This window comes from Labrus mixtus, chromosome 16 (assembly GCF_963584025.1).
Source record: "Labrus mixtus chromosome 16, fLabMix1.1, whole genome shotgun sequence".
NCBI classification, from domain to species: domain Eukaryota; kingdom Metazoa; phylum Chordata; class Actinopteri; order Labriformes; family Labridae; genus Labrus; species Labrus mixtus.
This window is the reverse complement of record NC_083627.1, coordinates 11,583,519-11,608,762: the sequence shown is the minus strand read 5'-3', so window position 1 is coordinate 11,608,762 and position 25,244 is coordinate 11,583,519. Positions and strand designations below refer to the sequence as shown.

At 37.4% G+C, this 25,244-nt stretch overlaps 1 protein-coding gene across 1 annotated transcript; it reads left to right on the top strand.

Annotated features, from left to right (window-relative positions):
- Nucleotides 1-2,958: 2,958 nt before the first annotated feature.
- LOC132991606 (CMP-N-acetylneuraminate-beta-galactosamide-alpha-2,3-sialyltransferase 1-like) lies at nt 2,959-10,381 on the top strand. The gene is made up of 7 exons (XM_061060413.1): nt 2,959-3,099; nt 4,513-4,797; nt 6,209-6,402; nt 6,500-6,667; nt 7,250-7,292; nt 7,420-7,539; nt 9,654-10,381. The coding sequence occupies exons 1-7, from the start codon at nt 3,031-3,033 to the stop codon at nt 9,819-9,821; spliced, it is 1,047 nt and encodes a 348-aa protein (XP_060916396.1). The 5' UTR covers nt 2,959-3,030; the 3' UTR covers nt 9,822-10,381.
- The last annotated feature ends 14,863 nt before the right edge of the window (nt 10,382-25,244 follow it).

Genomic DNA, 25,244 nt, shown 5'->3' with positions numbered 1-25,244 from the left:
TATTCATTGTCTGTTTACTTTCTCATCAATAAATAAAAATACTAAATATTTAACATTAACTATAATTAAAGGTTTGCTGCAAAAACTTATTTTTGGGGTATTTAAACTCAAACTGAGGGAAAAAAACCTCAATGACTATATGAGTTATAGTTAATAGTGTAAGGCTAAATTAAATTTGTGATAACTCAGTCAGTATTCATCAAAGCAAGAATGATGAAGCATGATCACCACCCAACAAATAATACATTTTATATATATTTTATAAATATGCCATTTCTTATCCAGGAACTATGAAACTGATTAAATTAGTAGAACTGTCATGTGTATTTTGTGTTATTAGAAGAAGAGAGCCCAGCTTCCATTCACCGGAGCTCTCGTTTGAAAAGCAAGAAAGTCCCCGTGGAAAGGAAGCAATGCAACTGCAACTCTGCTGCCGTCCCAGCTCCAGTTGGCCTTCCAAGAGGGCTCGTTCCCATTACCAGCTCCAGCTTCACCAATCCTGAAGAGAATCCAGCCCTGTCAGCTTTAGCCAGTGTCCAGTCGTCACTCGTCAGCATTAACTCCAGAATCCAGGCCCTCAAGTCCACTCCATCTTCTGCCTTAGCCGTGAGGCCGCCTCTGCCGTCTACATCGCGGATCGATGATATCATAATCCGAAAAAGATTGATGTATCACTTCTCTCAAACAAACTTTATGAGATTAGGTATTCCTCTGTCTGAAGAGAAACAGTAGGCCACTTCAGTCTTTACAGCTTCTAGGAATTACTTTAGACAGCAACCTAATGCAAGCCTCCCTGCTCTTGAGAAATGAAATTGCATTCGAGAAATCATGAATAAAGCACAAGAAGCAGTAGTTATGTCAAAAAAGGGAATTACTTTCTTTGTTTGGCCATCTTAATTTTCCTATGGGTGTTATTCCACAGGGCCACTCCTTTATATCCTTGCTCCTAGACCTTGCAAAAACTGTTGAGAAACTCCAGGATGTGGTTAAAATTGATGGTATGGTTGTTTTGGGAGTTTGCTAATCAGTGTCATGCTTGTCATTGATACCTGCTCTGTTTGGATTTGTTGCTTATCTCCCTGCCTTATAAGCTTGGATGGATGGATGTGTGCTGTTCCTGCCTAATGCTTTCCAAGTAAGTAAGTAAGAAAAGTTTATTTATATAGCACCTTTCAAGAACCGACGTCACAAAGTGCTTCAGAATAAAAATGAAACAGAGATAATACAAACAGACAGTCACATTAAATCAAATACAGACAGATTAAACAAAAGCAAGTCTGAACAGAGGGGTCTTTAACTGCTTTTTAAAAGTGTCCACAGAGGCCAAGGCTCTCAGTTCTGGGGGAAGACAGTTCCTAAGTTTAGATGCCACAACCTCAAAGGCACAGTTTCCTTTGGTTTTGAGCCTCATGGAAGGAACAACCAGCAGACCCTGGTCAGAGGACCTCAGGGACCTGCTGGTGTTAAAAGGCCTCAACAGCTAACATAAACTGGAGCTTGACCAAGCAAGGCTCGAAACACAATAATAAGAACTTTAAACTGGATTCTGAAACTGATGGGGAGCCAGTGTAAAGACTTAAGGATAGGTGTCACGAGAGACCGTTGGGAGGATCTCCTCAACAGCTTAGCAGCAGCAGTTTGGACCACTTTGATAGGACACATCTTTAAAAGTTCTTATAAGATGCCCCAGATGGAGCAGATACAACAAAAACAACAGAGGGCCCATAACAGACCCTTGGGGAACACATCAAGATTGGGTTTCTACAGACGAAGCATGTTTACCAACAGTAACTGAGAATGATCTTTCAGATAGATATGAAGAGAACCAATACAAAAATTGCACACTGAGTCCGTTTTTTTCGTCCGAAATTGACGCATGTTAAAAAAGAAATATGATCCCATGTTATGTCAATCATGTTTGCGCACTGATAATAATGACAGTTTGACACTTTTGTCGGTCAATATTTCTTTCGGAACAGGTTCGCTTTTCTGCGTTTTTTCGCATCCATTCCTGTTTGTGTGTGTGCGTGGCTGTCTGTGCCTCATACATACTGCCAGCTGCTGTTCAGGATCATTATGCTTCGCTTTAATTTGTTGTGTTCTTTTTAATGTGTGGTTACAGAGAGCAGCGTATCAATCTGGATCACTGAAATCCAGAAATACACCTCGAATTGATCAGGATAATTCTGCAGCTCCTTTATTGACTACTGGGTACGCTGCACTGCATCTCAGCTCCGGCAGTCCGCTGCCCTCCGCAGCAGATACGCAAAGCTTCTATTTTTGCCGGATGCCGGAGCCTGACGCATCAATTTTGCACAGAAAAGAACAAGCGGGACGGGAAGTCAGACACCGAAACAACATTAAAACATCTGGTTTATGGGGCGCTGGTGGCGCAGTTGTTAGTGCGCGCACCCCATGTATGGAGGCCATAGTCTTCCAAGCGGGCGGCCCAGGTTCAAATCCCGCCTGTGGCTCCCTGTCCGCATGTCATTCCCCACTCTCTCTCCCTGATTTCCAACTCTATCCACTGTCCTATCTCTCCATTAAAGGCACAAAAGGGTAAAATAAATCTTAAAAACATCCGGTTTATTTTCAGAACAAAACACTCAAAAATGACCGTTTGTGTGTTTGTTAATGTGTTTATGAGGTTTATATAGAGTTTTATACTGCATACATCATATTATCTTGCGCTGTCGGGAGTGAGTCTGTTAAAAAAACCTCTCAACTTTTTCATACTGAATATTTAGTTACAATTTGCTGTTTCATTATATTGTTTTTATTGACATCATGTTATTCACTTGAATGCAGTTTTTTAATGTTGGCTCCTATAAGGGTTGATCTTTTGACTTGTATCTGGTGTATTTATGATGTAATGCACCTAGAGGCCAGAAAAAAAGTGTGTATAGTCATACGCCTTCACCTGTGTACACCTGTAGTGACTGCCAATGCTTCTGTAATGCATTGGCAAGCTACCAGGCTTCTCTGAGTAGCCGTTCAACCTGCTTTTCATCTCAGCTGGTATCATTGTTGATGTTTCACACGTTTATCATTGTCGGTGTTAGTTTTGCCTCAACCGTCCGTTTGACTGTTCACTTTCAGGTAAGAGAAAACATTATTTATAGATATATAATTCTAACTTATGTTGGTGTTGTATATGTTTAACCTGGTATGTAGTTAAATATAGTTATCCAACGATCTTATTTAAAATTGGAAAAAAACCTTGTCTGGGGAAAAGTCCTGACTCTGTGCCTGTCTGCTGGTGCCAGAAATAATGTTGTTATTTCTATTATTTCCGTCCGTCTGTCTGTCTGCTGGTGTCAGAAATAATGTTGTTATTTCTATTATTTTGGTCTTGACATATTTCTAATGACAAAAATACGATGTTCAGGTCTTATTTTTAGTCATCATCATCAATCTGCTTGTCTATGTATGCTTTACTGTTTGTTTTACGGCATCCATGTCTGCTGTGATTGCTGGTTTGTATGTCTGTTTTTAGCTTGTTATAGGCTAAGTAAATGACAAAGGGACATTAAGTTGTGGAATTATATTTCTTCATTATTTGACATTCTTACAGAAGAAACCACAAATAATAAGAATACTAAAGTTATTCATTTAGGGAAAATAAAATCGTTTCATATTTGTAGCTTCTTTGAATTATTATGTTTAAGTCAATATTTTGGCTTTTAAGCTCAAAGCACCAACACTAAATATCCTCTGTGCCGTCTAATACCGCTCCTGATTCATCCTCTCTTAACTTGTTAACTGTGAATGTGTCAATTATACAAACATTGATCTCTGATGTTCTCCAATATCCACTGTAGAAGCTTTGTTATGATCTTAAAAGGTTTTTTAAGTGGACCCAAAAGCAAGACCGGAAAACAGGGTGGTGGGTAAAAGGGGTATTTATTGAAGTGAGGCTGGTGAGGCTTGAATGAGAGGCTGGGTGGTGAGGCGCCGGAGCTCGTTGGTTGGAGGCACTGGGGAAAAAAGAAGACAAGGGATAATTAGTGACAGGTAATTCCAAAGCACAAATTATTTATTTATACTTATTGATTCTGAAAAGCCAATCTACCACGGTGTAGGCGGAAATAATCTGGCAGTTTGGGAGAGGTGAACCAGGATCTAAATCCTGCAGCCAATAAGCCACGCCCAGCCTCTGAAAGAAAAAACTTTTATTATTTTTGCAATTGTGTAACTAACCTGTCTGACCAGATCAGAAAATATTCAGGGCAACGTTTTGTATATTGTTCCTGATAACATCATTTTGCTTTTGTTTGGGCACTAGCTGTAAGCACATAGGTGTGGCGTTTTAAATATCAGGAGCATTTTACAGCAGGCGGTGTCATCACTTGCATCCTCTGATAACCTATGGTCCTCAAAGGACACCCAGATTGTGTTTGCAATACATTAATTGTAATAAATATCACCTGATTATGGTTTGCTCTTGGCTTATTCCTGACAGATTAATGAGCTGACTTTTTGTTTTGTTTTATTTTCTCATTGGACCCACAGATTGCCTCTGTTCTACAAGAGCTTCATTCTGCCAAGATGGTCTCCAGATTTAATCAACAACATCTAAAGCGTGTTATATACCTTTTGTGTATTTTTGCCTTAATTGTGCTGTCCATGTACTCAACTAAGTTCAATTTACATTCCTACACACCTCGGCAGCATTGTGCATGTAAAAAATGTATAACAGATAAAGATTCTGGGTTCCAGGCGGTTCTCGATGCCGCACCTGTGCCTTTTTTATCAAGAAACTATGCAATTGCAAAGGATGCTTTCAACTGGTGGAAGGTAAATGTCAACACGCCTTTTAAAGAAACTGCACCACTATTCTGTTTCTGTTCACTCTGAGTGTCCCTGATTTAAAAAATACATTAATAAATGTGGCTATTTCTGTTTTCCAACACAATTTCAACACATTAGCTAACTATCCTACTTCCTCTTGTGTGAAACTGAACGCACATTATGTAGACAAGACAACAACTTATATACTGGTTATCGTCTTTCAGTTAGGATGGAACAACAGGTGGCTAATTTCTCCATTCACACAGCTTTCTTCATGGCGGATGACACAGAGCTAAATAATTCTTGAAACTTGAAAGAGGGACTGTTTGAGAAAACAATGATTGCATTGTCTGCTTGTTTTATCTTTTGGCTGCTCTCCACTCATGTACTTTTTTTTGTCAACCAATATGATGTCAGGATAAAAATGTTTTTAAGAAGTCCAATAATAAACCTTTAGTGATTCTATCTATCAGTTAATGTCCTGAAATGTAATGTCGTGTTCAGTTCTTACTCTTACTCCTGCTTTTCGTTTGTTCCTAGTGCAAATCTTGCACTATTTTCTGTAAACCTTGACTGCACTTTCCAGCAGCACTATCAATGAATCAATCATTCAGTCTTTATTTTTAACGTGCCAATTCATAACAAGTGTTATCTTGAGACACTTTACAAAAAGCAAGTTAATGAACTTCCTTATTGTTTTAGGGCTCAGTTAGAGTCGGTCGTCTCTCAACCTGGAAGGTTGTGGGTTCCTTCCCCAGCTCCTGCAGCAACATGTCCGATGTGTCCTTGGGCAAGACACTTAACCCTGAATTACTCCCGCCGCTTCGTCAGCGGCGTATGCATGTGTGCAAATGTGACAAGTTACTTCTGAAGGTCTTTACACAGCAGCCTCTACCATCAGTGTGTGAATGTGTAGGTGTGACCTGCGGTGTGAAAGTGCTTTGAGGAGTCAGAAGACTAGAAAAGCGCTGTATAAGCTCTTTAGACTTTAGACTTTAGACTTTTTATTGTCCCCAAGAGGAAATTCCTTTCCACAGCACCATTACTGTCCAAACAGAAAAGTCCCACCAAAGAACATACATACCCAAAACACAGAGTATAGCACAAACAGAGTTAGACCAAAGTCAAGACTTCCTACTCTGGCCCGTTCAGCGAGGCCTTTTGTTTAGGGCGGTTGTTTAACCGCAGGAATCAGGCTCCTCCCGAGGCGAGCCTTTCTGCACCTCATTGCTCTGTCTACCAAAACACTATTGCACTTTATTGATATTGCGACCATTCCAGTTGACTTTTTAATGAATATCTTATATTATATGTTGTTGGGTTTTTTTTACCCACTGATGTAAATCAAATTTCCCTTGCGGGGACAATAAAGGTCTGAACTTATAATTATCATTTATTCATCTCTCATGTTTTTCAGGGCATACAGTATGAAAGTCGCAGCAAAGAATACTTAAATACGTTATTGGACAAGTTGTTTGACATCATCCCGCCTCCAGCAGTTGTAGAAGCCAGTCCTGAGCGCTGCAGGTCTTGTGCCGTGGTGGGGAACTCTGGTAATTTGAAGGGATCACATTATGGCCATCTTATAGACTTCCATGATATTGTAATAAGGTAAATCATCAGACTTAAATACAAAGATAACAGAACCTTTAAAAAAAAAAAAAAAAAAAAAAAAAAGATATTAAATATGTATTTCTGTTTCATTTAGAATGAACAGAGGCCGTACCAAAGGCTATGAGGCAGATGTTGGGACCAAAACAACTCATCATGTCATGTATCCGGAAAGTGCGATCAACTTGGACAACACCACTCATCTTGTGCATTTTCTATTCAAGATAAAGGATTTGGAGTGGCTCCTCAAAGCTTTGCAAACAGAGTAAGTCTAAACTCTAATCTGTACGATGAAAAATCACCTTAAATAAACAACACAAGCCGTGTATTATGAAGACATATTGCTGGAGCTGGAGAATTTAATATACGGTTGTGGATCAGTGGTTGTTTCTCTACCAGAAGGTCGGGGGTTCGATCCCGAGATCGCAGCTACATTTCTGATGTGTGCTTGGGCAAAACACTTAACCCAAAGTTGCTTCGTCTGCGGCCTACGAATGTGGATGAATGGGATTAGTTCAATCTGATGCTTTACAGAATCGATACTTTACATAGCAGCCTCTACCATCAGTGTGTGAATGAGTAGGTGTGACCTGCGGTGTAAAAGCACTTTGAGTAGTCAGATTTCTTCCTGACCACAAAAGGAGGAATTTGAGATGTGCAGAAATGTACGAAGCAAATAAATGTCATGAATGATACTTTTTTTTAAATTATAATTTTTGTATTATATGTATAGATTTCCTCTAACAATCTTAATCTGATGGACTATTGTCTTATTTACTTATTTTTTAAGCAATAGGTTACCAGTTCATTCTTTCCTAAATGTAATAATTTTTGTTGCTTCCATCAGGGGAAACGAGAAAAAGAACTCAAAGATAGCGAACAAGGATTTGGTGAGAATTTTCAATTATTTTGCATCATACTGTCAAATAGATAGTCATCCAATAATACATTTGTAGCGTTGTACATTCACTGCCAATCAAATTGATGCCTATAGTGGGACACTTTGATTTATTACAGGTGATGGTCCTCAATCCAGCTTTTATGAAATATACGTATGATCTATGGCTGCATAAAAAGGGAAGGTACCCTTCTACCGGCTTTATGACTTTGATTCTCAGCCTGCAGATTTGTGATGAGGTAGGTTTGAATCAAACAACACTAATTATGTGCTTCTCCAGTGAGAGTGCAGCTGTAATGAAACACTATGTTGTGAATCTAATAATACAATATAAAAACTGCAAGTTTAAAATTATGCAAAAACTTTTTTTCTTTTTAAACATATTGCATTTTTGTTAATTGCGGGTCAAGGGTACATGGATCACAGCAGGAAAATGAGCTTTTTTTGTTTTTTTGACAAGAGTTAGATTAGAATAACTGTAATAATTGTAGCTGGAGAGAGCTGTTAAAATTTAGCTTGAAGACTACAAATGAGGAAACAGGGCTCTGGTGGTGCAGTGGTTAGTACGCGCGCCCCATGTATGGAGGCTGCAGTCCTCGCAAGCGGGTTCGACCCGTGGCTCCTTTCTCGCACTTCATTCCCCACTCTCTCTCTCTCTCCCTGATTTCCAACTCTATCCACTGTCCCATCTCTACAATAAAGGCAGGAAAAGTCCAAACATAAATCTTTTGAATAGAGAAAAAGGAAGGAAAAAAAGAAATGGGGAAACAGCTCAGTCGGTTCTGTCCAGATGTTAAAAAAGTCACTCACTTCAGGAAACACATCATGTTTGTGTAGTATGCAAATGTGAAAACGAGTTTGTCATTTCCTCATTTATAGTTTGAATGCTGTTAGTGCACATTCACACTAGACCCAGTTGCCTGTACCATGACGAAGAAGTATCACCCCCCCCTTCCCAGATTTGTCCCTCTCACACTCTTGGATTTCTTGTGCTTATATGCATGAGCAACAGATGTGTATCTAACAGTTTAAGGGCTAAGGGAGTTTACTGTGTCTGAGCACGGTACAGAGCATCCCCACTAGTCAAACAAACTGGACTTTGGGGGTCAAACGTGCTTGGGCACGGTTTGAGTGTGCCCATAATGTAAATCAAAGATAACCTGTTAGTGGCTTCAAGTGGTAATAGTCAAAACTGCTGTCTCAAATATAAGTAGAGATGCTTACAGTGATACCTTTATGCCAGCATGCAATCAAAGTGAATGTCAAACAGTAACTTTCCTTTGAAGGGCTCTACTCTTCTAATCAGCATCTAAAACATTTCTAGACAACCTGCCCCTGATGTCTTACTAAGTTGCTTATTCACATATTAGGAGGCAAGACATGACATTAAAAACGGGCTGCAGAAATCCAATACTGGACAAAAAAAAAAGCATGACACTACTATTTAAATGTCTTTTGCCTTTGTTTATTGTCTCAAAGTATCAATGAACAAGTTGGGGAAAAACATACTGGCAATTAGAAAAGATATGAAGCAGCTTCATCACGTACATGAAGGTCGCACAGGTCGTGCCCTCGATTAGGGTGAATTTTTGCCATGAATATTTCTGGCTGTGTTCACACATCAGCTCACCACTTGGAACTTTTACAAAAGGCAGGCTGGAACAAACGTCAGATTTAAGTTGTGGTGAAGAATTTGGTCATTTTCTCTTCAAACATGCAGCCCATGGGAAGATTTCAAGAAACTTTTAGTTTCATAAGTTTTATGCATGTGTGAAAACAAAATAGACAGTGTTGAGTACTGTAAAATGACTTCAGATCCAGGAGTGTGACCTCTTCATTCTTTCCATATTTCAGTATCATAGTTTTCTCAATGTTGTATCAATTGAACTTTAAAGGCAGAATGTGTGACGCAGAATGCGCAAACTAAAGAGCGCTACCATTAGCCCGCTAACACAACAATGCAGCTCGAGACAAGGACAATTTTGTCTGCCGCTTGCGATAATCACTTCATCATGGTGCGTTCCAATTTGTTAACCTTTGAAAATCCTTTGTGCCAACATGAGGGGAGAGGGATTGGAGGTGTGTCGCTGAAGGAGAGCGGAGGATTCAGTGTGGCGGAGGTGTAGCCAAACAGCAGTTTTTTTTGGTTTCATACTGGTGCTCAAGGGCGACATCTACTGCATCAAAAAGTTGCACATTCTAATGACACAAACTTCATGACTTTACAGGTTACTTCAATAGTATCAGTGAGCCTTTACTTGTAAGCCTGTTAAAAGTCTATGTCTAGTTATACACATAAATAATTACAGAAGAAATTAATTTTTAGTTATGATATATTTGTGTGTGTCCCCAGGTCAATGTGTTTGGATTTGGAGCAGACAGAGATGGAAACTGGAATCATTACTTTGAAACACTTACAGACAAACACTTCAAAACTGGACCTCATCCAGGAAATGTGGAATACGAGATGATTTTGCAGCTAGCACAGTACGAGAAAATACACATGTTTAAAGGAGCTTAATTTGATTATCTTTTTTTTTCTTTGTCTCTTTCTGTCTTTGTTGAGCGTATTAACATGAACAGCATCAAGAGCCTGAAGAGCCTCGAGAACAGAATTGAAGAAATAATTGAAGTGGATCAGCGCTCCGGCATTTTCATAGTTGTTCATTCAGCAGATGAGTGTGCTCGTTTTAGGGTTCCCATTTTGAACTTCCCCTCTAGTTTTGAATATTCCCATCGTGTTGAACAGTTTGGTCCTTTCCATCAATACACATAATGGTGAATTCACATGGAATGGATTGCAGCTGCTGTTCAGACCATTAGTTTATTGATGGATCATTTATTCATAGGACACCCAGAAGGGGTATTGTTGTCCCAATCAATGGATGGTTTGAGCATGACATCCTTCATAAATACTGTTAACCTTTTACCTGTGCTTTGTGAGTTAGACTATGTCTTTTTATTTTTTGTAAGCACAGGTTAAGCAGGAGCCAAAATTGTGCAATCCTTTTGAGAATCAGGCCATTGTCCACTTTTTACATGTGGATAGTGAATTTAGATAAGCCCCCCGTCCTCCTGAATCTCACATTACCAAAGGTATGACAAACCATGCTGTATGTTATAACTGGAAATGTTTCATAAGCTGAAAAATGAAGATGCAAGAAGAGCAAGAAGAGCAGTGATTCATTTGGGCCTGTCAATAGGATATTTTAAGCATTGTGTGCATGGGCCAGTTAAACCCTCTTAAGAATCCAGTTAGTCTTGATGTTTCTGACGCACGCCCTCATTTTTATTCGCTTGTGTTTATGTGATAAGAGATAAACTATCTTGTGATATAACTGGGGAACAAGACAATACGGAAAGAACAAATAGTTCACGATGCAATCTTTGAGGACATACAAAGCTCCTTTCAAACACAGAAAAAGGCACTCAATCGCTTCAACAGTGGTAGAATTATGCTTTGTGTTATTTGAACCTTGAATGGGTCTTTATAGTTTCAGTCAAAGTTACACAAACTTGCACAGATGTTTGCCTCTAAATACATTTTAAAACTAGATTTTGCATATTACCATCAGGTTTATGATCTCTGCCTGAACAAGCAAATAATGAAGAGGTTAAAGGGTAAACGTTGATGGAAATGTTATTATAGGCGGGGTTTTTCCTGAATTCCTTGTTTGATTTTAAGACTGGTTTGGTGACACTGTGATGGGATGATCTGGGTGTTCTATAGACAAACATGACTTAAAACAGAAGAATACTATCCCCCTTTTTTCTCATGACCAATATGTATATAAGAAAGAGGAGTGAATCCTGCTGTAACTTGCAAATTCACTCCTGAACCTAAGTTACCTTCAGAAATGTTTGTATTGAACACTTCCGTTAGCGATGGCTTTACCTATTTATTTTTTTTGGCCCTTGTTATTATTTTTTATTTTATTTTATTATTATAATGTGAAACATGCTGCTGTCCTTAATAGTTGTTTGTGAGATCTGTTTGAAGGACACCCTGTTTGAAGATTGCGAGGACCATTGCAATCGTCCACTTTTGAAACTTGTGTTGTCTTATTACAGTAATATGTAAGTGTCACAGAATATTATTCATGGATGCTTTATATGAATGTAGGAAAGGAAGGTTATAGCTTAAGTACTGAATGAAATTGTGAAATGAAATAAAATTATATTTGATACAATTCAAAGGATTAAGTATTTTCTTGTGTGAGTGCATGCGTGTGCCTGTGTTGATGAAGAGAAGTGAAATTGTAAGCATAATTCTCTTACAAGAGGAGAGAAAAGCAAAAAAGATATGAATCTGGGATAGAGCATTCAATGGGAAACTACACTTTACATGTTTTCTTTCATTTACTGATCCATATTATATTGTTAGGATATGACTGTATTACTGTAAATATAGGAGAAATACATGATCAAAGAAGGAGAAATCGAGTATATCCTGTGTAACTGTCTCTCTGACTCATGACTGTCTACAATGAGTGAGAAGCCTGAGTGAGTGTCGCCAGCTGTACTGTTGTTGGAACAGTGTTTACCTCATGTTGACATGGATTTTGTTGACTTTGGCGACTGCTGATGAGCCTCCTGCCATAACAGATGGCTTACGTCACTCAGGCTTCGTCCACTAATATTTACAGTCTACTCTATAACGACATGTGGGAAAGTAGCCGGATGTTGCATCCTAACCGGAGCTGCCTTGCCCAGAGGACCAGAGCCTCCGTACATGGGGCGTGTGCACAAACCAATGCACCAACAGCGCCCCAACTTTATTCATATTATAAAAAGACACATATTATAAAAAAAAGGCACATGCCTGTTAAATTCTACTATATTATGAGAATTATACACTATAAAGCAAACAGGCATCTACTTTTCCTATCCCTGATGCCCGTCCCTTATTCTCTTTTTTCAATGTCTGAAGAAAAGCTGTAAAAAAAAGTATTTTAGAAAGGTCATTTTAATTTAGAGGCTTCAATTTGCAGAACATGCAGACCTTTTTTTCACAAATTGTAATACTAACAAGAGCAGATAAGCTGACTTATACATACATGTATGTTTGCATATACATTGTCAGAACAAGCCACCCATCTTTGCACTACAAACCAGCAATAAGAAATATGATCATCTGTTTGCATTGCCAACCATGACAGCCGCTTACATAGTTACTTTGACTGGAGATGAAAGCCCATGTTTGTTCAGACATAAACCTACAACCTTAAAGTAAATATTGTGTATGTATGAAAGATCATGGTCTGTGCAGCATTACTTCTATTTAGATCACTTATTTATCTGGCTAAACAGCTGTTTAAAAAAAAGCGGAATACCATCAGTCTGATAGCACCCTTTCTTCTTCATCTAGTTTCAAACCTTGTTTATGAGTTTTATTAACCAATAGCAAATAATATAAAGATAGAAAATACATCATTCTGGCCAATACTGCGATGGTTAAAGATAACATCAGCTAGATCCGGGATTGTAAGCTTTCTCTGCCGTGTATAAATATTTTTAAGGTGGAGTGTTTTCTTTCATGAATCAATGAAACCACCTTAAATGTCAAAACGATAACCGACTATTGTCTTTAATTGTATCGTTTCTCTTGCATGCTATCGCTCAAAAAAATGTACAGTAAGCCTATATAAATTTCAACAGGATTATGCAAACTACAAATATTCTATTTCCACAGTTGAAGAAAAAAAAGTCCCATTACTACATGTATCGCTGTAGGTCCTCTTGCTTTGCGTTCAGTGCAAAACGGTATGTATTGTTTCCATTTCCACCAATAATAATATTAAATAGTGGTCCCATAGTTCCTAAATTTTGTATATTCGCCTTGTGTGTCGGATAGTGTGTGATATTACTGATTTTACTGAAGCACATATTTTTTCCCTCAGGGAAAAAAATCAAATAAAGTTCTACTTGACCTGATGGTAAGGCCAGTCTGTGATGATGTTTAAATCACGTTATCAACCAGGGGGTCCTGACCTGCACTAGGTTTTATAATAATAAAGTACAAGCGCTTGGAGAAAAAGGCCAAAATTCAGGAAATGAAAATACTCTGATTTTGTAGGCCTATTCATTAGGGTAGCCTATTAAATAAGTATAACTGTTAAATAAACAATAATCAAATAGATGTGTTTATTTATTATTTTTGTAAGAACAGGACAGCTACTTTCTAATGCAAATTCACAAGAAATAATCTGCTCCAAGGTGAGTTATGCCTCTCTTTACAGAAATGTCTCCAAAACTCCTGGGGAACTGTCGCTTTGTGTTGACTTTGGCGCCCCCTATAGACAAAGAAGTAGGCCTACCTCTTATATCTATGCTGACTTGGCCCTGTAAATGTGTAAATTAAAGTCGAGATTAAAGTCGTAAATTTACGAGATTAAAGTCGTAAATTTAGGAGATTAAAGTCGTAAATTTAGGAGTTTAATCTCGTAAATGAACGAGTTCGAGACCAGCCTGCACGAAAATGATGAAAGTAGAACGCTTAAAGTCTTTAAAGAATAAAATAATAAAGTTGTTATTTTAGTCTATATCAGAAGAGCAGCAGCATCCTGTTCTCAAATGACAAACATGGAGCATCTTGTCCTAAAGGTTTCACTAATAAGGAAATAGGCTACTTCCTTGTGTAGTCAGTAAAAACTTTTAGTTCAAGAGAAGTTTTCACTTCAACTTGCAAGACCTTGTTTATCTGTAAAATGATGTATGAACACGACACAAACTGTCTCTGCACATGAGACACTTTAACAAGGCAGACCGACCATCTACTTATACAGATATGAAACTACACATGCTTTTGGCACATCATCAGCTTCACATTGTCTTTAAAATATCAGCACCCTGAAAAGATAATGCAAGAAACTGTGGCTTTTCCGAAGAAAGAACCACACTGACTTGGAGGAAGTTGTCTGCAGAGGAAAATACTTTAAGAGTTCTACTTTCATCATTTTGCGCAGGCTGGTCTCGAACTCGTTAATTTAAGAGATTATTCTCGTAAATTTACGAGTTTAATCTCGAAATTAAAAAAGTGCCCATAAAGTGCGCATAAAAACGTTTTTCACATGGCCCTAATCCTCCGTCGTATTATTTAGTGTGAAATACGTAAAAGATTTGTTTCTACATCATGCACAGATGTATTCACTTCGTCTGACACACGCCCAGCAGCAGTGCGTTTCAGGCATTTGAAAAGAACTACGGTATATGGTGATCATCTTTTTCCTTAACTTATTTGCTCATGCACGTCTATAGCTGTCAGGAGACATCAGAGCAATTTCAATATGTTTCAAAACCAGCTTAAAAACTTCTCTAAGGAGCGTTATGTTAATGCTTTCAGTAGTGAGCTGTACAGTTTATATCATTCGCTCCGTTAATTATCTCTTGATCAGCGGTTGTCAGGCTACTGTAAGAGATGCATAGTTTAAAAAAAGCAGGTCTGTTTAGTGTTTCATTGACATTTGTCATTATGCTTAAATTAAGACTGCTCAACAAAAAACCTTTGCATTATAATAGTTTTTAATTTTCAACTCTCAATAAAAAAAAAATCCACCAATCAGGATTGAAAATAAAAACGGAGCGAAATTTAAATGTTTATATTTGCCTATATTTATCATATTTTTAAAGCATTTTGGTGCATTCACCAATGACTGTTGTTTCTTACAAAGTGCACCTGAGCAAAAAGAAGAGCAAGTCTGACATCTAGTGGTGAAAGTGTAGTATGAGCTCTGGTTTAAAGATCCATGTTAGAAATACTGTCCATTCACATTTAGAACATTCCCCAAAAAGCCCACTGATCATTTTATGATACAGAAAGTGAATACATCTAGATTTTCATAACATTATATTTATATACACATTGTTATTTATCCCAACAACCTTTTTTTTCAAAGTATAGTCGTAAATTATTGTTTTTAAGGTTTCTAATGGAAATAACCTTATGATGGTGCTTTATTCTCATTTTGAGGTGTTTCATTGAATTCAATGTCTGAAGGTTCCTTGAGGATATAAAAGAAACCGTATGGATGACCAGTGTCAGTTTTATGATTTTAACATTTTCAATACACTTCATTCAGCATTAACAATAGTATACAGTATTTTATTTTACAAGGCCTTCGATGTTTCTATTTTGCCAAGACTGCAACACTATGACTGAGTCTTGAATACAGCCATTTTAGCGGTGCGCTGGTGAAAAACACACATTAGTGTCTTCCTTTCCATTAAGCTACCTCCTTCGCTCGCTGATAAATGGCTGAATCCAGAAATTAGACTGCTCTGTCAGGCTCTACGAGGACCTCTATTTATAGAACTCCATTTAAGAATTTGACATGAAGCATTAAGAGGAAAGCTACCAGAACTGCAATATAACTTACTGTACCCAACCTTCATTAGACCTTCATCATTAGCTAGTTTATTTGTTATAACCTTGACCCTTAATGTTTTACAAAACCATTTCAATAATGTCCCCAAATTTAATTTGATCTCCTTATAGGTTCAATGATGTCCAACCAGTTTGAACATAAAAAACACTGTGATCATATGATTACAGACCAAGTAAAAAAAAAAAACACCAAACAATCACACTACAAACAAAATCTGAATCTTTTATTTTGTGTTGACTGGAAGTGAAAACATAATGCAAAAACACCAAGGATACCAGTAAATGAGCATAGTCAATATTTTGTCACATTTATTCTTTTCATTAACATCCTGTTTATAATGGTAAAAGGACAACAGCTACTCACTATCTTCATTATAACATACATTATTTAAACACTGAATCATGTAGCATTATTAACTCAATAAAAGTTAATCATCAGTTATATAATTAAGTATATGTGATGCCTCAATGCGTCATAAGGCCGAAACCATACATGTGTTTTTAACTGGTATTAGAGGATTGTGACCGACAGATGTTTTATTAACACGTGCATCAATTTCATTTTCTTTTAATGTAAATGTTTAATAAACCTGAGATGTAAGATCCTAATGCAGAATCATTTCGTTCATCTCACTTTATGTCGAAGTGTCACTTCCAGATAGTTCAAGTAAACAACCTTCTCTCAGCCTCTGCTGCAACCGATTACAGCTGAGTGTAGGATGTTTACATGAACTGAGTCTGAACAACTCGTACTTGCTCATTTGTTACGATCCCATTAGTGGTGCAGCAAAGTGTGCTGGTCCTGCTGGGTTCCACATTTGAAAAAATATATAATAATAAGGAAAAAAATTAAAACCTAGAGACATAAAACTGAAACAGTCAATTACTTCAACTCACATTTTAACAGGGTTTCTGTCAGTATATTGGAAGGGGCCTACACTGAACCGTCACCATGTGTTTTTCGCCATCATTGTGCGTGGAGAGACATTAAAATGTGATGCCTTTTAGTTAATATTACATACTAACCCTAGATAGCTATCCAATCCCAGAAGCACAAATACATCTTCTGTCTCATGGAGTCAATGTAAAAGGTACATTTTTTCAAAATAAAGGGGATGTTTTTGGGTTAGGGCAGAAATCTAAGATATTCAATATGCATAACCAATTAAAAATATGATGCATCCTTGTCCCTATTTGTTTTCTAATTATTTCTTTAATAATTTAGTTTATTTCAGTGTTCAAAATTTTCATAGATTTGAATAATATTTTTCAAATAGGAAAGCACTGTTTGCCTTGTTGAGTGATATTGAGGACAAAGACAACTAAAACACAAAGTTTGCACATTTTCATAATACAACCTATCTGGACATTTAACTCAAAAAGCAGGTCAGATAAATGGGCACATTTACATTATGTTTTCATTTCTGCAGAGCTGAAGGCAATCGGCAGCAGCAAACATCAGACTGAAAGCTCTGATGATAGACAGCTTCCAGTCGGGGATGTTTACAGCCCCAAACTACCCTGTGTATCAGTAACCTCAGTCACAGACGAATATGTGCTCAGCTAAGAACAATGTTGACAAGTAATACAAACAACCTAGACAGCAGGAGCAGGACTCGACAGTTAAAGACCACCAAGAACACGGAGAAATGCTAAATATACATCGGTGTCAGCATGGAAAATCACCCTCTAAAAGAGAGAACAGAATCACTTCTTTTGTACACGATGTCCATAGTGACTTCAGATTCCAGTTTCACAGGTAACACTGTCTGCAGTCAGGTATTTTCCTCTAAAAACTGAAAAAAGGAGAGAAGGACGTGTGACCTCATTATCATTGAATGGTACAAGCCTCTCTGGGTGATCATGCAGATGAGGATGACTTTCAATGACAACACAAAGACATTCAACAGCAAGCTCACCAAAAAATGATGCTTAATGATAAAATACCACCTTGCTTTGTTGACAGGGATAATAAACCAATTTAATAAACTTTATGAACTGAACTCACTGCTTTTACAAAGATTAACAACCCTGCTTGTTTAATCAGTTTAACTTGCTGCACAGGTGAAATAACATTGGCTACAACATTGCTTCTGTTGAAGTAGACTTTCAGTATAACGGTATTGTTATGTCACTTAAGTTTCACAGCTGGGAAACAGTCACAGCAAGGCCAGCTACAGTGTCCTATCCTGAGACACTGCAACACTGGAAAAGCTAACTTAATTAGCGAGGTAGCCTTCAGTAACAGTCGGCAAATGCCGGAAGTAAATTGGTTTCGCCCGCAAAACGCTTAAAGTAACTTTGTCTTGTCGGGCTGCCTGCTAAAGTAAACAATGTAATGTGGTAACTGTTAGCACTAGCTCACTTTAGCACAACGACCTAGGCGAGCTAGCTCGGTGTCATAGAGCTAGCTAGCTTCTGTTAGCTTGTCTGTGACCCTAACCTTCTTGATGTCTGACGTTTCCTTACCGGCGAATAAAACGACGATTCTGCGAAAACATAAAGTCCACACACACACTGCTCGTCATTGGTTTGAAGTTTGAGCCGGACTTGGTGGTGTTCTTTGAAATTTCCTGCAGCCTGTTTAAGTTTCCTTCCGTTTCCATTCACTTGTCTTTATTTTGACCTTTGGTTACTCGACACCAACATTGACGTCATTGTCATGGCAACGTAGTCCCGCCTACCGTGAGCTTACTTTACACTTGACAGATAGCCATTTACACCCAGCCTCATTTCGACATCTTTTTATCTCATGCCACGGTCTTACATGAAAAGTTTAAGACTTCACAGAGATGAGGAACTAGGAAATAAAGCTTTAATAGATTTTTAAATCTTTTTTTATTTTTTTAATAGATTTCAATTCTTTTCTTACTGGTTTTACTATTTTTATCTTCTTTTACTTCTTACTGTTCTTTTATTTATGCTCATATCTTAATCTCCTCTTGTGTTTTAACTTGGTAATTTCTTATCTTACTTACTTTGTCTGTTTATGTTTCATATTTATATTTACTTTTTATTTTTATTAATATTATAGTTTTGGGTTTTTCGATCCTTTAACCACTTGTTTCTATTTCTTTTACTGCTCTTACCTTGGTATTGCTGTTATCTTTTTATTTATTTTTTTCAGCTCTTTTAGTTTCTTACATCTTTTTAAATCTTTGGTTCCTCTTGGTCTCAGCTCGTGTTGTTGGGTTCTTGTTTTGCCTGGGTTCTTATAATGGTTCTTGTGATGGTCGGGTTATATATGTCTGTTGGGTATCGTGCACTTTGGGTTCTTTTGTTGCGACAATTTTGTTGAATTGTATTTCATTATTTTTAGTATTTTGCATCTGTTATATTCTTACTGTTGTTAATGTTCTTCTGTGTTTGGTTTAGTTTGTTCTTGTTTTTGCTGTTTGTCAAAGCACTTTGTAAACCTGTGTTTTTAAAAGGTGCTATATAAATAAAGTTATTATAGTTCCTGCATCAACTAAATAGGCCTATGAAAACCTCAAAACTAGTTGATGTAGCCTTTTTACACTTAGTGTGGAGCAACCAGAGGACTAATGTAACAGTGTTGGAGGATGTGGCCTGTTAAGATTCTTATCATTGCAAAGTAAAGTTACACTTTTTTTTTGTTGCAGTTGCCTATTATCAGTTAATAAAGTTACTTTGCTGCAACATAGCTTTTGTGAGCACCACAGGCCTACTAACAACCGGTTATTTACTGTAAATTCCTATTTATTAGATGTAATCAGCATTTTAATGCCTTGTCAGTGTGTGCAGTTTCAGGTTTTAATTGTTTTGTACAGAGTTCATTTGTTTTATTCATAGGCTATCAGTTAACAGAAAAACTTGTAATATCATTTTTTATTTTCATATAGGCCTAATTTAAAACCTTATGTGTTAGCATAGCCATATATAGGCCTATATAGATAGATAGATAGATAGATAGATAGATAGATATGTTATTATATTATTTGAAATCATAATATAATGAAAGGTTTATTATACCAAAAGTAACTCAGTTTTTTCACCTTCCCACTTATACTTCTAGTTCTTGAGTTCAATATTTGGTTTAGTCACTGCTGGAGGCAAATGATCCGTCCAAACGAGATATGTGTCCTCACAATCCCAAGCATCCAGTCACAAAATATTAACATCAATCCAACAAGAATTTTGCAAATAGATTGTAGCTTGGAGCTTTCACCTGATGAGCCTTTACTTAGTATGGTGGCATATTTGATAAGATGAGCGTTCATTAGCCTAATGAATGACTCCCACTGCATTGTATCATCAGAGGGATCTATTTGGCAGTTTGACTCTCCTCTTTACCGTTGACTTTTTAACACACATTCAGGGAAAAAAAACACAACAATAGGGGATGATGTTAAATTCAGCCTTTTAACATGCTCAGAGGTAAAAGCAAACTGTAAGCTATCAGCAGTGTTGTGTGGTGCATGTAAAGTGTTTTGTACTGTATTCTCCACATGGGGTCAGGCTGGATCCATCTACTGACCGTTTCTTTATACTTCATACTTCACCAAGTTAACTGTGTTCTCATGATGGATCAGACATCATTTATTCACAGTTTAACATTCAGCACACATGGCCACGTGTCTAGATTTCTCTTAAGTGCCCAATTTCAGTCTAAAATTTAAAGCAAGATCAGCAAATGCTAATTTCTCAAATCTTCTCTGTAAGTTTAATATTAACAATATTCATTAGGTTTCATAAAAGCGGTGTAGCCCTTGGAATGTAACCCTGCTGAAGATTTCTTAATAATTGATATAACATATCTCAGTCATTTCTTATGAAAAGACCGGGAGAAGAAAATCCATCTATAACCTAACCAGGAAAATTGATTCCCTTGTCATTCTGTGTGGTCTGAAATTGCCCGGAGCTATTATAAGAGAGACTGATTTTCTCTGTGCAGTTGAGTGGAACATTTTCTCCTTGTAGAGCTTTTTGTGAGATGTGAACAGATTCATAAGCAACAGTACCGCTAAAGAGGTTTACTGTCATCTGCTCTCAGTCAGATCTCCTAAACTTGTTCAACTCTATGGAATTATTTAACCGGAAGAAAATTACATCTTCGTTATTGGATTAATTCTATGTTCGATAAAGGTGCAAATATAGGCATTGCATGCGTTTATTTCGCAAACATATATCATATTTCAAAATGATGCCAAAATGTTTTTTTTTTCCATTATTTGGTTTTGTTTGAATAAAGTTTTAAAACATTATAATTCATTATTTGTGGATGTTGTGAGAAAATATGTTACTAATCATTAGATTTCAACCTTGATAGGCCTATATAAAAATATATGATTTACTGACCAAACAAAGCCCTCAGGCTGATTTCTGCAACAATGTCCGAGTAAGGTTTTTGAAGCCTATGTTTTTGCGAAGTGATAAATGCAAAAATCAATACAGGCCCTCAGTAATTTCAAAGTTCCTGTGAAATGTGTGTCTGGATAGTTTTACTATGGAGGCTGGAAATAATTGAGGCTTTCATGGCTTTTATTGGAGGTCACTACCTGCTTGGTTTACTTCAGGTTTACCAGGCTCCATTTGGTGGGAGAAATAATGCTTTTCAGGATGTGATATTATTTGCACTTTACTTTTCAACTATTTTTTAAACATCAAAATGTCAGAGTAAATAAGAACATTCTGACTTCCTCTTCAGATTTTTACATGACATTCATGGTTCTCAAAAAAATCAGTATTTTTCTAGACTTTTTAGGAATTCAGGTGCAAGGAGGGAAAGCCCAAAATGGACTCATTTAAACTCTTGGTCATGCATTTTTACTTTTTTTACTTTTTGACTGGTTATGAAACAGACTGAAATTGATTTGGGTGCCTCTTACTGAGCCACAAAAGCAAACAAGGTCATCAGACACAAGCTTGACTATGTCTATAGAAAGTATTAAAGCTTGGAACAGCGTCTGCGGGGGTAGGTGTCAGACAAGGTGATTAACAACATGTTATAAAAACAGCCTTTGTTTATATTTTCACCACAATTGTTCATAACCAGTGGTACATTTGAAGGTTATTAGGAAGCTGGATGAGATTTTCAGTTAAAAAGCATTACTTAAACTAGCACAGGACAAAATCAACACAGAGATGTGCCAAAAAAGTAATTCTAATTCTCATTGTTCTGTCCATAGGAGGCGCAAAGATGCAAACCGAATGATTCTCAAAGGTACTTTTCAGGAAAACTCAATTTTAAGATCATAATGTTCTACAACTTCAATCCATTCTTAGAAATATTAATAATATCCTTCTCTTATTGGTCTAAGTCTTTAACAGTCACTGAATTAATTGTAAAAGTCAGATTGAGATACATATTCTGTCAAAATGAAATTTAAAAAAAGGTTGATGACTTTTATTAATGAAGGCTAACGTTACTAAATAAACGTCAGCGTAAGCTCAATATCACAAACACATTTAGTCATTCATAAAATCATCCTTCATTCATATTACCACCTACCTCTCCCTCTTGATCTGTTTCTGCTACTCTGATGACAAATCAAATTTCTCAGATGCCTTAATCAACCAATCATCCCGCTGTTGCCAAAATTTCAATCTGTTCTCTTTTCTGCTGCTGTGAGTTCATCATTTCACTTTGGATCATTGCAAACCTCCTCCAAGTCACCTCCAAGTCATCTCATCAGTGTTGAGGTTAAGTCCTTCAGGGCAGCTAATAACCTCCTGCATCCTCCATCCTGCACAACCATGACCAGTGTCCAGATTCCATTGTGGGTATCCTATCCGGCCCATGGTTTCAACATCCCTTTTAAATTCATGACAATGTCACGATGGTGTCTAATTCCACATTTCTAATTCTTCTCTAATCATGTAAATTAAATTATTGTTCACTCATAATTAGCCTAAGTTTCTTGTGTGTACATTTGTGATCACACCCCTTGGAATTAAAAAATGAACCCAGATGTTCCAGACTATTTGCACGGTCTGTCTGCAGTGCTATTCAACCTCCGGACAATTCAAAGTGTCCAATTCAGCTGACGTGCATGTCTTTGGACCGACCGAAACTGGAGCATCCATCATGATGTGTTGGGAGACGAAAACATTCTCATTGTTTAATACTGACCACTGACAGTAACCGCACTATCCTAAAATTGAACAGTCATATAATGGCATTAAACAGATTTGTCCAACACCACTGTACATGGAGTTGAAATCCTTCTGTTCAACCTAAAGAAGGAGTTACCATAGCAACTACATTGATTAGATATTCTAGTATTCCTTTATGCTTCATTCAAAGCTTTGCTAATTACTTGCTTTTCAAGACACATTCTAGACATATAAACTGTAAAAGAAAAATGCTTCAGACACTCAATCATCACACCCAAAGGACATATTCTTATGTGTGTTTTTTTTTTACACAATTAGTAGTTCAAACAATTAAATTAGATTGGTTAGCAGATGTGAATTGGAATTGTCCCCTTCACTCCAAAAGGAAAGTGTGATGTTAGATCTAGTTGATCTTAAATCTCATCTCCCTGTTCCAGGGATATGAGGGAAGACTTCAGGAAACCCAGCATTTGTGAGACAAACAAGAAAAATATTTCCAAAAATTAATTGGATTTTGTCTTTTTCTTAACCACAGCTGGATAAGCTGTCTCTCTGCTTTAACAGCTGTTGAGTCTTCTGATGGCGTTTTGGCTGCACACATTTTCCAGTGATACTAATAAAGCCAAGCAGTTATCAGTGGCAGACCATCTGTGTTATCTCTCTCTAGCCTGTTAACAAACACCTTTACATTAAGAAAAACCTGCAGCCTGTATTCAGTATTGGGTTATGTGTGGAGGATAGGGAACTATTTCTTCAGGCAAATTGCCTTTAAATCATTTATTCATTAGTTGTATCGTTAGTTTATGATTGTGAAATCATCATTTAATATCCCAGAATATGATAAGAGTGTCTTCTGAATTGAATTGAAATGTGTTTCTTGCTGATTGACATGACTTCACATTCAGTGTATCCACAAGAGTAATTGGAGGAAATAACCGATCAGAAAAGAAAAGAAAATGTTTCTTATAAAGTGAAGAAATATTCCTTTTCCTTTTGTTGTATTGAGTTTCATTACACACGTTTTGCAACTAGACCATAGGCTGTGTAAAACATGGAAGAAGCCTCAGTGATGTCACCACTTGGTTTCTGGAAGTTAGGAAGCCTAACGATAGCGATGGCTATCTCGAAAAGGCTAACTCCAGCTAACTTCCTGCTTATTGAGACACAAAGAGGAGGGGTTTAGGCAGCTCGACTGAATATCTGCGTTGTGAATATATGCCCATCCAGCTCATCTAGCTAGCATTTCCATACAATGAAAACAATGTGAACAAAGAAGAGTCTTTCAGGACAGTAATGTGATTTAGTTGAAATGACACCAAGCCTCCTGGCTTACTCACCTGTTCATCAAAAACAACCACGGCCCAAATTAATATTCATAATTATTGTTGCCTTTGTATAATCAAAAAGGAAAAGTCATAAAATATTAACCCTTGGTACAGTGGTTACCTATAAAGGGATGTGTTTGATCTGACTGACAGGTGGGCACGTTAAAGCTGCAAGGAGGCTGAAAGTCTACCTCAGCTCCACCTCTTAACCTGTTACTAGTTTGCCTGTAAGTTAGTTGAAATGGAAACCTTTCCCATTATGGCCAATGCCATCTTTGGGCTTCAAAACTCTGCTTCGGAAGCCAATGGGTGACTCCTGTTTTCAGCGGCGATTATAGAGTCTGTTGGGGACCTAGGCAAAAATCAAGCCAGAGTTCATCACCATTATGTGTAGTGTACCGACGCTTACTCCTCTTCCTCCTTTTTCCTGTTTTTTTTCTCTTATAGACAGATAATTCCTCTTCATTTTTCATTGTTGACTTTCATTGACAAACTTTGGCTTCTACAGGCAAAATGCATGCAACCCTTAGAAGGGCAACCCTAGTGAGTGCTGTCAGAAGTCTGCAAACTGTGCACATTTTGGGCCACTGCTGTGGTTTAAAGTTTGTCAGACCACAGGGGCCCCCTACTGGTCTGGGGCCCCAAGCAGTAGCCTGCCTTGCCTGTTGACAAGAAGCCCCTCTGACTGTTTTATACAGTCTAGGGTTTCACCTGAAGTTAAAAGCAGTATTGAGCAGTAGCATCACTATATTTACTATAACCTGCCTCTCCACAAATGGCTTCAACTCAGTTTGTCATGTTATGCTTTATGTAAAACTGGCTTAGACCTTACTTATGGTAATGGCTTTTGTATGAAGGACTTTTTTATGTAATGTTATACATCTTGTTTTTTAAGCTCTTATTGATTAAATTAATTTGAATTGTCTGTCAATATTCTTACCTTAAAGCTTTGGTCCCTTTTTCATTTGTTCAGTAAACTTTTGAGTTTTTGTACATTGTGTCTTATCGTATTCTAAAATAAATTCAAGGTTCTGGAAACAGTATTTCCCGGGTAGCAATTCCCCAGGTGTCATTGTTGGTCTCTTCCCCATTCTCCCCTTCCTGCCCCTCGCCACACATACATACTGTGTGATGTTCCTTCCCTTAGCTTGGAGTCCCC

Excerpts from the sequence above, each read along its gene's own strand:
- LOC132991606 (XM_061060413.1), top strand. The coding sequence starts at position 3,031 with ATGTTTCACACGTTTATCATTGTCGGTGTTAGTTTTGCCTCAACCGTC. Across the intron at positions 3,100-4,512 it reads GTTTGACTGTTCACTTTCAG|ATTGCCTCTGTTCTACAAGA; the intron begins GTAAGAGAAAAC and ends TTGGACCCACAG. Across the intron at positions 4,798-6,208 it reads ATGCTTTCAACTGGTGGAAG|GGCATACAGTATGAAAGTCG; the intron begins GTAAATGTCAAC and ends CATGTTTTTCAG.